At 49.5% G+C, this 13,878-nt stretch overlaps 1 protein-coding gene across 1 annotated transcript in view; it reads left to right on the top strand.

Moving 5' to 3' along the window:
• RSRC1 (arginine and serine rich coiled-coil 1) overlaps positions 1-8,884 on the top strand; it is a 101,814-nt gene extending 92,930 nt beyond the window's left edge. Inside the window, exons 9-11 of the mRNA XM_059855872.1 lie at positions 5,392-5,498; positions 6,286-6,432; positions 7,166-8,884. Of these exons, the coding sequence (XP_059711855.1) occupies positions 5,392-5,498; positions 6,286-6,432; positions 7,166-7,258 (347 nt within the window). The 3' untranslated portion in view covers positions 7,259-8,884. The remainder of the gene's footprint in view (positions 1-5,391; positions 5,499-6,285; positions 6,433-7,165) is intronic.
• Positions 8,885-13,878: the final 4,994 nt, after the last annotated feature.

The following is a 13,878-nucleotide window of genomic DNA, read 5'->3' as shown; positions in this document are numbered from 1 at the left end:
GCCACAGCTCCAGCACAATTCCCTGGGCCACAGATCCAGCACAACTCCCTGGGCCACAGATCCTGCACAATTCCCTCAGCCACAGATCCTGCACAATTCCCTCAGCCACAGATCCAGCACAATTCCCTGGGCCACAGATCCAGCACAATTCCCTCAGCCACAGATCCTGCACGATTCCCTGGGCCACAGATCCAGCACAATTCCCTGGGCCACAGCTCCTGCACAATTCCCTGGGCCACAGATCCAGCACAATTCCCTGGGCCACAGATCCAGCACAATTCCCTGGGCCACAGATCCAGCACAATTCCCTGGGCCACAGATCCTGCACAAGTCCCTCAGCCACAGATCCAGCACGATTCCCTCAGCCACAGATCCTGCACTATTCCCTGGGCCACAGATCCAGCACAATTCCCTGGGCCACAGCTCCTGCACAATTCCCTCGGCCACAGCTCCTGCACGATTCCCTGGGCCACAGATCCAGCACAATTCCCTCAGCCACAGATCCTGCACAATTCCCTCAGCCACAGCTCCAGCACAATTCCCTGGGCCACAGATCCTGCACAATTCCCTGGGCCACAGCTCCTGCACAATTCCCTCAGCCACAGCTCCTGCACGATTCCCTGGGCCACAGCTCCTGCACAATTCCCTGGGCCACAGCTCCTGCACAATTCCCTCAGCCACAGCTCCTGCACAATTCCCTGGGCCACAGCTCCTGCACAATTCCCTCGGCCACAGATCCAGCACAATTCCCTCAGCCACAGCTCCTGCACGATTCCCTGGGCCACAGATCCAGCACAATTCCCTGGGCCCACCCCTGTGCTGCCTCTGCAGGGCTCTTGCCCAGGATGGTCTCAAAAACGCCCCAAAAAGCCCCAAAATAGGGTTTGAGAAGGGCAGTGAGGAAGGCACTTGCAGGGCTCAAGCAGAAATTTCACCTTCTTAAATTCAAAGTTCTTAAATTTTTGGATATTTTCTTAAATTTAAGGTTCTTAAATTCAGAGCTCACCTGCTGAACTTTCCCCTCCTGTTTTCTGCTGCATTTTATACCTAATGCTCCCAGGTCTTTAAAGGAAAAGCTGTTAGTGTCCAGACTTGGTTTAAAATCCTATAAAAATGAGGTTATTATCACTATAATGTATCAAAATAGCAAACTTTGAGTAGTCTGTACTCTCTGTAGTATTACCTGTAGTAAGTACCACAGTGCTCACAAAATGTTTAATATATTTTAATGATAACTTCATTTTCACAGGATGTTAAAACAAGCTAGACAAAGTTTTTCTTGTTAATTTGTATTTTTCTAACCTTATTTGTAAGTCTTGTGTGCTCCCTGTTGTAAACAGTTGCTGGAGTACTCCCAGCTTGCTACTTTAATACATTTAATTGTGTTTTTCAAGTGCTTGCAATGAAGTTGGGAGCAGAGGAATGAGCAGGCAAAGCTTTCTCTGCCCAGTTTCTGTTTTGGGGGTGTATTTATTGTTATTTTGGGGGTGTATTTATTGTTATTTTTGGGGTGTATTTATTGTTATTTTTGGGCTGTTTTTATTGTTATTTTTGGGGTGTATTTATTGTTATTTTGGGGCTATATTTATTGTTCCTGTGATTCTGGCTGGGAAATCCTTCCCTGGAAATCCCAACAGCTGGGAAAGAGTGTGGGAGCAGAGCTCAGGGATCGGAGAGTGGGAATGGGAATTATCTGGGATGAGTTGTGGGAGGGATGGAGGGGAGATGGAAGCTGATCCCAAAATCTGGGATGGGTCCTGCAGGGTTGGATGGATCCTGCAGGGATGGATGGATGGATCAGATCCTGCAGGGATGGATGGATGGATCAGATCCTGCAGGGATGGATGGCTGGATCAGATCCCGCAGGGATGGATGGATCAGATCCTGCAGGGATGGATGGATGGATCAGATCCTGCAGGGATGGATGGATGGATGGATCAGATCCCGCAGGGATGGATGGATCAGATCCCGCAGGGATGGATGGATGGATCAGATCCTGCAGGGATGGATGGATGAGATCCTGCAGGGATGGATGGATGGATCAATCCTGCAGGGATGGATGGATTGGATCCCGCAGGGATGGATGGATCAGATCCCGCAGGGATGGATGGATGGATCAGATCCCGCAGGGAGGGATGGATGGATCAGATCCTGCAGGGATGGATGGATGGATGGATCAGATCCTGCAGGGATGGATGGATCAGATCCTGCAGGGATGGATGGATGGATCAGATCCTGCAGGGATGGATGGATGGATGGATCAGATCCTGCAGGGATGGATGGATCGGATCCCGCAGGGATGGATGGATCGGATCCCGCAGGGATGGATGGATGGATCAGATCCTGCAGGGATGCTCCGCTCGGAGCATCCTCGGGCTCGGCATCCGCGGCTCCGGCGCTGTTGAGTGAGGCGGTGCCTCCCTCTAACGGCAGCGGAGCCCGGGGAAGCGGGATCAGCTGCAGGAGATCCCGGGGAATGTCCCGGGGAATATCCCGGGCTAGCCGCGCTCCGGCCGGGGCAGGAGCGGGAGGGGCTTGGCGTGCCGGGAGTGCTGCGGTCAGGGCTCGTGGCCATGGCACAGGGCTGGGCTCATCCCTCGGGATTGGGCTCCGGCTCCTGGGAGGGCTCACCTGGAGTGGGGTGAGGCTCTGGGGAGGGTCTCCAGGAGGAGCTCCAGGGGGGATTCCCAAGGAGGGTCTCCAGTGGAGATCTCCAGGGAGGATTCCCAAGGAGGGTCTCCAGTGGGGATCTGCCAGGAGGATTCCCAAGGATGGTCTCCAGTGGGGATCTCCGGGGGGGATTCCCAAGGAGGGTCTCCAGGGAGGGTCTCCAGGCAGCTCCCGCTGGCTGCAGTTCCAGCCCTCGGGCTGGGAAGGGTGTCAGGGCTCTGGGAGACCACGGGATCAGGGTCAGCACAGCTGCTCCTCTCCTGACCCAAACAGAAAGGATTTGAGGCAGGAGAATTCCCTGAGAACCAGAGCCCCAGGGCTGGTGAAGCCCAGAGGTGACACAGCCACACTGAGTCCCACCTGTCCTGCTGGATTTTCCTCCTTTTCCCAGTGTTTTCCTTCTGCTTAGGGCAGAATCCAGGATCTTCCACAACCAGGGAGGTTTTTGTGTCATCCACAAAATTACCCAGGCTCAACTTCATTTTTCTTTAATTTGTCAGCTTGTGCAGCTCGAGTAAAACTGGGATCAGTTAAAAGCCACGGGATGTGTGAAAACCCAGTTCTGGTGGAAAACACACAGCTCTGAAAGGCAGCTGGATAAAAATATCACTTCCAATAATCCCAAATAAAACGGGATCAAAGGGGAAATATTTTCTGCTGCAGTTGTTTGTTTAGTCTGGGATCTGGGGGTGTTTCCTTCTTTTAATCCTCAACTCAAAAGAGCAAGAAAAAGTAGCAGCTTTTTTCTGTATTTCAAAGCTTTTTATGTAAAATGTGTTATATTTTAAAATTAAATTAACCCCTTAAATCTAATTAGTAAAATAGGAAGAAACAGATTCTGAGGAATATTTGAGGTTTTTTTGTCATTGCTTTGATTCTGGAGTTAGACCTGCTTGAAAAAATCTCTTTACGTTCATGGTCTGGATTATGGATAAGCAATGAATCCATAAAAATTCACACCCAGAGATTATCCAAAAAATACTTAAAACATGTTTTTGTTTAATGGATCTTTCACAAGATATTATTGGTCATTAAATGCTTCTATTTCAGTGACTTTAAAACTCTTAGTGGAATAAATTTTGTCTTTAAGGAAGAAATGGGAATATTTTAGGCAGAGCTCACAGGGAAGGTTTCCTTTCTCCTGATTTGTAGAATCACAGAATTCCCTGTTTCTTTTACTTTTACCTGACTCTCTGCTGTTTCTAATTATTGTGTGTGTAGTGTTTTGGGGTGGCACGGAGAGAATTCCAGCACATTTTAGCTCTCAAGTGACCTTCCAGCCCAATTCCATAGGAATTTACAGCTGTAAAGCTGGGTGTGTGCATTTATCCATGGGAGGAGAGCGGTGGGTGTAAATAGGGAATTGTAAAATACTGGATTATCCCTGAAGGATGATGACATTCCCAGGTAAACTGGGAAAGCTCCCCCTGCCAAGGTGACAGGGCTGGAAATTGTGCCTGCTGCTGGAATCACCTTTTTATTAAAACCCAGCCCTAATCCAAGATTTAGTTCCTTTATTTCCCCCCTAACAGGGTGAAAAGACTCACAGAGCACTGAGTTAGTATTGATTTTTTTTTTTGTCTGAAGCCTGGGAGCTTTCTGACTCCATTATTTTTGATTTTCCTATGAAATACATATCCTTGCCCCTGACAGCTGACAAACAACAGCTGGAAGTCGTTTTATCTCCCCATAATGTGTTTGTCAAAACTCCCTGCACTAATGGGCTCTGCTTCCTCCAGTCCATTTTCCCCCGTTAATGTCACTGATGTCATTGGCAGCTTTTAGTGATTTTTGCCCCTTCCCTAATTTGTCATTCCCATCACTTTGTGCAGGAGCTGGGTGGGATCCTGGAGCTGCCTGGGATTTGGTGAAACTGGAGATGAGCTCTGGATTTGAAATCTCCTGTTCCTGCCCTTCTATGCCTGGCTTTAATCAGGGTCCTTTATTTACCCTCAGACCAGGTGTATCCAGAACCTCAGTGAATTCTGATTCCCTCTCCTTTGATTTATCCCAAAAATCCTTGGGAATCTGTTCTAAAGGAGAAGGCCTCAGCACCAAGGCAGCAGGACTGGCAAACACAGCTTTAAATGTAGCAAATCCTTTTTTTCCTTCCAAATCCACTAAAAAATTAGGTTTGAAGTTGTATTTATGGTCTTTGCTGTAGTGCAGCTCCTGTCAGCTTAGAATTATGGGATGGTTTGGGTTGGAAGGACCTTAAATCCCATTCAGGGACTGGGCGGGACACCTCCCACTGTCCCAGGGTGCCCCAATGTCCAGCCTGGCCTTGGGCACTACCAGGGATCCAGGGGCAGCCACAGCTGCTCTGGCAATCCCATCCCAGCCAGGAATTCCCAATTCCCACTCTCCCATCCAGCCCTGCCCTCAGCAGTGGGAGCCATTCCTGTGTCCTGTCCCTCCATCCTTGTCCCCAGTCCCTCTGCAGCTCTCCTGGAGCCCCTTCAGGCCCTGGCAGGGGCTCTGAGCTCTCCCTGGAGCTGCTCCTCCCCAGTTATCCCACAAACCCTCAGGTCAGCATCTGGAATGTTCCCAACCTCACTGCTGTTACTTTTACTCAGAGCTTTCCCTTGGAACTGAAGATTTTGGGCTGCACTGCACCAGCAGTTTCTCCTGGTGTGCCCCAAAATCTCCTCCAGGGACAGGGCCTGGCTCCCAGGATCCCACCAGTCCCACCAGTCCCACCAGTCCCACCTTCCTGTGCAGACCAAGCCACCCTCCTGGACCAGGTGAAGCGAGTGAAGGAGATCGAAGCCATCGAGAGCGACGCCTTCGTCCCGCAGACCTTCAGGTCCAGCAAAGAAGTCAAAAAGGTACATTTGCCTTCCAAAAATGACATTTTCCTTCCAAAAAAAACATTTTCTTTCCAAAAAGGGACATTTTCAGTCCCTCCTTGCTGCATTATCCTCTCAGAGCCAGGAGTAAGCTGCACTATTAACATTTTCCATCGATGAAAGAGCATCGAGGTTGAGAACCTTAAATCCTCCTGAATCCCACCAAGGACTCCCTGATGGTCTCAGGGTGGGCTCAGGAAATTTAAATGTGGCAGAGTTTAAGGAAATCACCTGGTTTGAAGACTTTTGTTAGGAGAAGCAGAAGAATCCAAATCCCCAAGTGAACAGACATTTACTTTGTAATTAAAGTGGAGATGATTTAACGCTGCCTAAAGAAGCAGCTTGGTTTTCAATCAGCTTTCCAGAAACCCAACAGGAGACATCCAGATCCCAGAATTTACCTGAATTTTGGCCTGCAGGTGTTGCAGGGAGCTGGTGTGGGATGTGTTCATTTTCCCACCTGGGTGTTTGGAATTACCCCTGGCTGTTTCCCCAGAAATGTGCAATCTGCCTTTCTAGAAACCTCCAAGAATCTGGTGCAGCTTCTTCAGGAAGTGATCCAAAATCCCAGTGGTGCAGTTTTTCCAGCTCTCTCCCTACACCTTTTTTTGGTCACTTTATGTCCTTTGTCCTTGTCCAGTGTGTCCTGCTGAGGATCCATAAGGATCCTTTCAGGGAAAACAGCCAAGTGCTGGGTTAAAATACTGCCACAGTTGGGAATATTGGGATAAAACACTCCAATTGTGTGTGTTTCTTTCTTTTCCAGTCAGCAGAACCTCCTGAACTCCAGCAGGAGCCTGTGAATGTGGGAGCAGGAGCCACTGAGGCAGCTGCTGCTGAGAAAGAGCCCCCGGCTGCCAGCATTCCCACTGCCATCAAGTACCAGGATGACAATTCCTTGGCACATCCAAATGTGAGTGTTTATCCATCTTTTTAGCCAGAATTTATCCCACCTTTGGCTTTAGAGCAGCCCCTGGGATGAGGGCAGGGTTGTGTGACCCCACAGCTCCTCACAAAATCCCTGCTCTGGGATGAAGAGATCCCACTCCTCCCACCACCCAGCAGAGCACTCCTACAGGAGGTTCCCCAGGAGTTTTGGAGAATTTTATTATAATTAATGTAACATTGGGGAATTTAGGATAAATAAAAATCCAGGACAAACTGGTTTCTGTAGTTGGAAACCTGGTGGAAAACTCAGAGGTTGCCCACTTTGCCAACTTGCAAAGTTTTAAACACGGGACAGAGTTCAGCTAATTTCAGATCATTGTAGCTAAACTTGAGCAAACCCCTTTGGGAGAGCTTTAGGGGGAAATAAAAGGGTTTTTAAGAATTAGCAAGGTAAAAATGACTTGCAGTGAAGCAATCAGGGTGGGTTCTGTAGAATGGACACAGAGAGCAGAGACCAGGACATGTCAAGGACGAATTGCACTGGAGCCTCTCCCATGATGAGGATCCTTAGGACCCCTCCCAAGCCCAGCTGTTTCAGGATTCCCTGAACAGTCTCTGCTCTTCTGGCTGTTTTGGGCTCACCTTGGTCTCTGAGCCCCCTGAGCTGTTCCTGTGGGCACTGAGGCAGTGGTGGGTGCTCCAGGGGATGATCACAGCCCCAGAGTCTCTGACTGTGCCCCCTTCTCTCCCTGTGGCAGCTGTTCATGGAGAAGGCAGAGGCTGAGGAGAAGTGGTTCCAGAGGCTGGTGGCTCTGCGCCAGGAGAGGCTGATGGGGAGCCCCGTGGCCTGAGAGCCCCCAGGACCATCCCAGGCCCCTTCCCACGCTTGGGGAACTCCACACTCAGCTCTTCTTGTCTCTCAGGAGATTTGAGTGAGCTGGGCACGCAGGGAGGGTTTCACCTGGATAACCAGGAATCTTCTGTCCTGCTCCACCTGGAGAATCAAGAGTGTCCTGCCCTGATCCATCTGGATAACTGGGAATCTTCTGTCCTGGTTCCCCTGGATAATCAGGGATGTTCTCTCCTGGTTCCCCTGGATAACTGGGAATCTTCTGTCCTGGTTCCCCTGGATAACCGGGGATATTCTCTCCTGGTTCCCCTGGATAACTGGGAATGTTCTCTCCTGGTTCCCCTGGATGACCAGGGATGTTCTCTCCTGGTTCCCCTGGATGACCAGGGATGTTCTCTCCTGGTTCCCCTGGATAACCAGGGATGTTCTCTCCTGGTTCCCCTGGATAACCAGGGATGTTCTCTCCTGGTTCCCCTGGATGACCAGGGACGTTCTCTCCTGGTTCCTCTGACTAACCAGGGATGTCCTGCCCTGGTTCTCTCCAAGCTCAGTGCTGGAGATGGGCAGGGCAGCACAGCCAGGGGCATTTCTTTTTTTTTTGGAGGGAATTCCTCAGGTGAAGAGCACCTGGCAGCCCATGAAATACCATTTTATCCCTCCCAGCCCAGAAAATTTCCCAGAGGCAGGCAGGAGTTGGGAGCTGGGGGCTGGGCCAGGTAGGGATGGGTGGATCCATCCCAGGCCACTCCATGGCTGCAGAGGATCCAGGCTCCATCCCTGCCATCCCCTCCTCCTGGGCAGTCCTGGGCAGGCTCCTGGCTGAGGGAATCTCTCCCTGGATGTGCTCATCCCTCTGCTCCCACTTCCTCACTCTGGGGGGAAATGCTCCACCTTTCCTTGAGCATCTGCCACTCCTGCAGCTCCAGATGGGGAATTTTATCAACCTCATCATTGCTGTAATTACCAAATGATGGAATTACCACAGACCTGCTTCTGGGCAGGGGCTGCTCCCAGCCCATGGAGTTCCCTTGGGCCTGGTGGGACTTTCAAATAATCAAAGTTTAGTCTCAACATCTGAATTTAGCCTGGACAAACTTCCACAAAAATCTGCCCATCATCCATCTAAGTGTAGGAAATCAACCAAATCACAGAAATAAAAGACAAAAGTGTTTCTTTGGCAAAGCTGGGAGGAAATTGTCACATCAGGAGAGGAGAAAACTGAGCCCCACCTCTGGGTGTGCTCCCTGGAACTGCCCTGCACCAGCATTCCCTTGGGAAGCTGCTTTTGGGGCTCTTCCTCCTGGTTCTCAATCTGTGGTGATAAAAAATGGAGGCTGACTCTGCAGATGGACTTTGGTTGTTTTGTTTTTTATTTTAGATCCTGGATGTAAAAGGAAAATGTATTGAATTTGCATTCTGATATTTTTACTTCCTTTATGAAGTGTTAGTTTGACTTCATCCTGCATCAAAATATTCCGAGACCTTGGCTGCAGGAAAAAGTTGGAAAAATTTGTTTCCCTTCTTTCATTTCAGCATTTTTAAATGGTAGGATTTCTCAGTGCTGCATTTTCTCATCACCTTTTATGTTTCTTTCATAGAAAATAAAAACTGTTTGATGTCCATGGAAGGCCCAGGTGTAAATTCCTCTTTTCACACATTGTGCTGGATAATTTTGGTAAAATGTAAATGATTACTTTTATTTGCAGCCTTGTGGAATATTAGAAAATGTTACAATAGGCTGTAAATAGATTTAAAGTAGAGTTTGTTTGTTTATTTATTTATTGTTTATTAATCAACATCTCAATTTGCTGGAGGAGAGTTGGGAGCAAGAGCTGGAAAGGAAATGGAAATACCATTCAGATAATTTAGATTCCCATCAGGGATGGTCCCTGCTCCTCCTCCCTCAGCAGCTCCACCCTGCAGGTGTGGGGTCACTGCCTGCAGAGGAGCTGGGGGTGCTCTTTGCCTGGTTATCACTGTTATTGGTACCACATCTTAGGAGGGTTTTGCTGCTCAGGTGATGCTGTCAAAGCAAACCCTCCTGGCCAGGAGATCAGGTGTTGCTCCTCCTGCTCCAGTCACTCCAGGAGGGCAGCTCTGGGTGATCCCAAGGCCTCTGGCCCAGCTGTAACCCAAAACCAGCCCCTGCATGATGACAGTTTTCCATTTGTCAGGTTACAAGGAGGGAGTTATTTTTAGTGGGGATCCTTGAACTGCAGAAGCCTCTGTGAGGAGGGATCAGCTGGAGCCTGGCACTGAACCCGGGGCTGGGGCACTGCTCAGCTGGGAAGTGATACAAAACCTAAAGCCACAATTAGCCAGGGTTGGGAATGCTCCCCTCTTGTAGTCTGGACTCAGGGCAGCATTGCCTGGTGTGTTTTTCCCAGGATGGACACAGAGCAGCAGTGGCTGGGCTGGGAATGGCTCGGTGGCCCCCAGTGCCTCTGGAATTGCCACTCAGGAGACTCCAGGTGGCTCCTCTTCCTGGAAGGAAGCAGAGGAGGAGGAGGAGGGTGCTCCCAGCAGGGTGAGCTGAGCTCCCAGCCCAGCTCCCACATTCCAGGTGCGCTGCTCCCACATTCCAGGTGCTCTGCTCCCACATTCCAGGTGCTCTGCTCCCTCAACAGATCTGCACTGCTGGAGAGAGCCCAGAGGGGAGCACGGAGCTGCTGCAGGGCTGCAGCCCCTCTGGAGCCAGGCTGGGAGAGCTGGGGGTGCTCACCTGGAGAGGAGAAGGCTCCAGGGAGAGCTGAGGGTACCTAAAGGGGCTCCAGGAGAGCTGGAGAGGGGCTGGGGACAAGGGATGGAGGGACAGGACACAGGGAATGGCTCCCACTGCTGAGAGCAGGGATGGATGGGAGAGTGGGAATTGGGAATTCCTGGCTGGGCTGGGATTGCCAGAGCAGCTGGGGCTGCCCCTGGATCCCTGGCAGTGCCCAAGGCCAGGCTGGACACTGGGATTGGAGCATCTGGGACAGTGGGAGGTGTCCCTGTCCAAGGCAGGGGTGGGAACTAAATGATCTTTAAGTTCCTTCCCACCCAAAGCATTCCATGGTTCTCTGATTCTCTACCAGTGATTTTAACAGTATTTTGTTATAAATTCTTTTTGTCTTATTTCAGGCCTTGTACAAATTCCTGAACTGGGCAACTGGGAGCTGAAGAGATATTTAAATCAAATATTAATTCCCATGTTCTTACACATCTCCCTCCAGTCCTTGCTTTTATCTGACATTTACCAACAATTTATCACCAGCTGCCTTGGCAGGAGCTGATGTCACCTATGGACTGAAATCAGCTGTGGAACAGCACAGTCCAAAGGCCTCTCCCACTAAAAATACATTTAAACCTCTGGAAACTGCAGAGCAGCAGCTCTGAGCCCACCTGGAAAGGAGCAGCTGCAGGAGTGAGGACACCTCATTTCAGTCCATGGGAAATGGAAACAGGAGCTGCTGATCCCTCCTGAGCTGCTGGGGATGGAGCCCTGCTGGTCTGAGCCCTCTCAGGTTTCCTTCAACCTTGCTCCTGACATTGCTGGGCAGAGAATGGAGCAGGGCCCCCGGGTGCTCCCATTTCTCCCAAAATAGTTGGGAAACTCCCATTTTTACTAATTCTGCTGTTTCTCACTAGCTGGGCAAGCAGAGCTAAATGTTTGGAAGTTTGGGGCTGCAAGAAATGTAATTAGGAAGTAATTGTGTAATAACAGCTGGGACTTTCTCAAGTGAGCAGTGAAACCTCTCCTGGCTGCTGAGAACTGACAATTTATCCCTGCCCTCCCTGTGCCATCAGCCAGAACCTGAGCTGGGAACTCGATGTTGTGATAACTTGTGCACTCAGTTTGTCCAGGACTAATTGGAACATGGGATTAATGGGATCTGCTGAAGTGGCAGGAGGCATTTTTAGCTGCAGCCACAACCAGCCTGAGGCAGGAGAGCCCTTTGGAACAAACACAGCATTGCCTGAACTGGGCACGGGCTGTAAACGGGGACTGAAGGTGCCTTCACCTGGTGTCAGTCCCAGGAAAACTTGGGTTTGGATCCCTCTGGAAAGGGCTCCTGGAAGCCCCTGATAAATCAAGCAGCTTCTGCTGCCCAGGTGAGATTTTTTATCTGTTCTGTATCTTTGTCTGATTTTCCAGCTTGAGGCCGTGGCCAAGCCTGGGCTCAGTTCTGTGACATCCACCATTAACCTGAGACAGATTTTCCTGGGCAAAACCTGCAAAATGCCAGCCCAAATCCCAGAGCTCTGCTCCTGGTGCCTCTCCAGCTTTGCAGAGCACTCAGGGCTCCCCAGAGTTGTTGCTGTCCCTGATGTGCTGCTGAAGGAAGCCCCAAACCCAGGTGGTTTTCCCTCTCCTCCCCCAGTGCTGGAGCTGAGTGAGGCTGGAGCAGTTTGTCCCTCCCTTGCAGTGGCACAGAGAAGTTGCCAGGAGTTAAGGAATAACTCTGACATCCCACTGAGGGTGTTCAAGCACCTTCAGGGGGTATTTTTGGTGCCTTGGGAATGGCAAACTGAGAGAGAACTCCCTGTGCTTCCAAAGGCTTTATCCATCCCCAGGGACTGCCCACCATGGCAACAGAGCCCATCTGAACAAATCTTAGTTGGGATCAAATCCTGGAGTCAGGGATGGAGCTCCCACTGCAGCCAGCTCTTGGTGTTTGGGAAGCATATTTCTGTGCTTCAGTTTCTACTCTGCTAAACAAAACCAAGAGGAGAAGATAAAGGTCACAAAATTTGGGCTGACTAAAAGAAATGCTGGCTCACAGGATGGGAAATGAGGGTCAGGGTTCATTAAAGCCCAAACCTTAGGGACTCCCCACTGGATCACTGCTGTGAAAAGCAACATCCCAGAACTTCTCAAAAGACCCAAAAGCTTCTCCTGGCTCTCTTGGGAATGAGCTGGGGTGCCAGTGCAGTGCCAGGCCCTGGCTGGCTGTGTCACATCCAGCTCTTGGGGACACTCTGCCACTTCCTTACCCAACACCAGCCTGGGGAACCCTAAAGGGGACACCAAGGAGCCACCCAGCTGCTCCAGCCTGGCAGTCCCTGCAGGTATTTTGTGCTCAGATTGGTGCCTTCCTTTGGATTTTGTACCAATTCTCAGCTTCCCCAAAGAAGCACCCCCAAAATCCCATTCTCCCACTTTGCTGAGGCATGATGGGCACAGAAGTCTTGGACTGCCCACCCCGAGGGTCCCTCCTGCTCCCAGAGGGATCTGCTGCCCTCCAGCAGTGTTCATTAGCTCATCCCTAATTGCCAGTCTCTCCTTTGTGTGGGTGGAGGGAGCTGGGCTGCAGTCAGCTATAAAAGGAAGGTCCTCAGCAGCCTGCACGAGCTGCTGACAGCTCTATTTATAGCCAGGCCCAGGCCCCAAAATGTGCTTCTTCCCCTTTTTTGGTGCTGCAAGTTCAGGGTTAGGAGTTCCTGCGGGCAGGAGTTCCTCCTGCAGCCTCTAAGTGACTCCTTTTATCAGCTGCAGACACATAAGGGCACTTTTTTAGGGATATTTCTTAATTATACACAAAGAGAGGACAGGGGAGGTTTTCTGTCACAAGTTGTTGGGTGGGAAATGGAAAATACTGGATTAATAGTAAAAGAAATTGAATTTTTTTTTTTTTTTATAGAAAGGAGGAATTGTCTTTCCTGACAGCATAGTCCTCAACAGGTATTTTATATTTCATCAGAACAAAACCACCTCTGGTCAACACTTGGCTCTGATTGCTCCATTTCCCTCGTTAGGGTAATTAATTACCCAAAATTTAAAGCTTGTCAGATCCAGCATCTTCAGAGGAGATCACAGGATTCAGATTGGATTTCAACAGAAAAATCTGCTGATAATGAGCTGAGGAGCATTAATTCTTTCTTTCCTCTTGGTTTCTTCTTTGTGTGTACAAACCAGGTATTTCCTTTGAAATCTGCTGTTTAATTTCCATCTGTATTTCTGTTGTAAAGCAGGGAACCTTGTCATTTAGTTCTAATAATGGATGAATTTCAGCCTGGCCAGCAGTGTTGTGTCCAGCCTCAGGGAGGGCTCTGGCTCCAGTTCTCCCAGCCCAGTTTGGCACTTTTCCCATTCAAACACATCTGCAGGAATGCAATTTTCACCTCCAAGTGTTAAAGCATTCCTGCTGCTTTAGAATAATCCTTTGGATTATTAGAGGAATTAGAGTGGATGATTTCCCAGAAAGGCAGAAATATTCCCAGTTTTCAGCAGCTGCACCAAGTGTTTCCCACAGATTTTAGTGTATTTTATATAAAAAGTTGATCACAATCAGAGTCTTTTTGGGCATCACCAGAATTGATTTTTGCTCTGCGGGGAACAGAAAACACAAACCCAGATTGGTGGGAGGAAAACCTCTCAGCATGAGGAGTTAAGAGGAACTCAAGGCTGGAAGGAAATGTCTGGGGCAGGAACCTAAACAGGGATCTTTGGAACGGGGAGAGAACAAGGGAATTACAAATACCAACAAACATCAATATGGCAAAATGACCTTTGGTTCAGGCTGAAAGTGCTCAAGAAAGCTCTGAAGTCTGGAGCAGATTTAAATAGTCCTATCACCAAAATGAATAAGAATTAAGAAGGTAAATTAATTCCTAAGGGAAATCACTGTAGATCTCATTAGC

This window comes from Haemorhous mexicanus, chromosome 10, assembly GCF_027477595.1.
Source record: "Haemorhous mexicanus isolate bHaeMex1 chromosome 10, bHaeMex1.pri, whole genome shotgun sequence".
NCBI lineage: Eukaryota > Metazoa > Chordata > Aves > Passeriformes > Fringillidae > Haemorhous > Haemorhous mexicanus.
The sequence above is the reverse complement of the archived record's forward strand: the minus strand, read 5'-3'. Positions and strand labels throughout refer to the sequence as shown.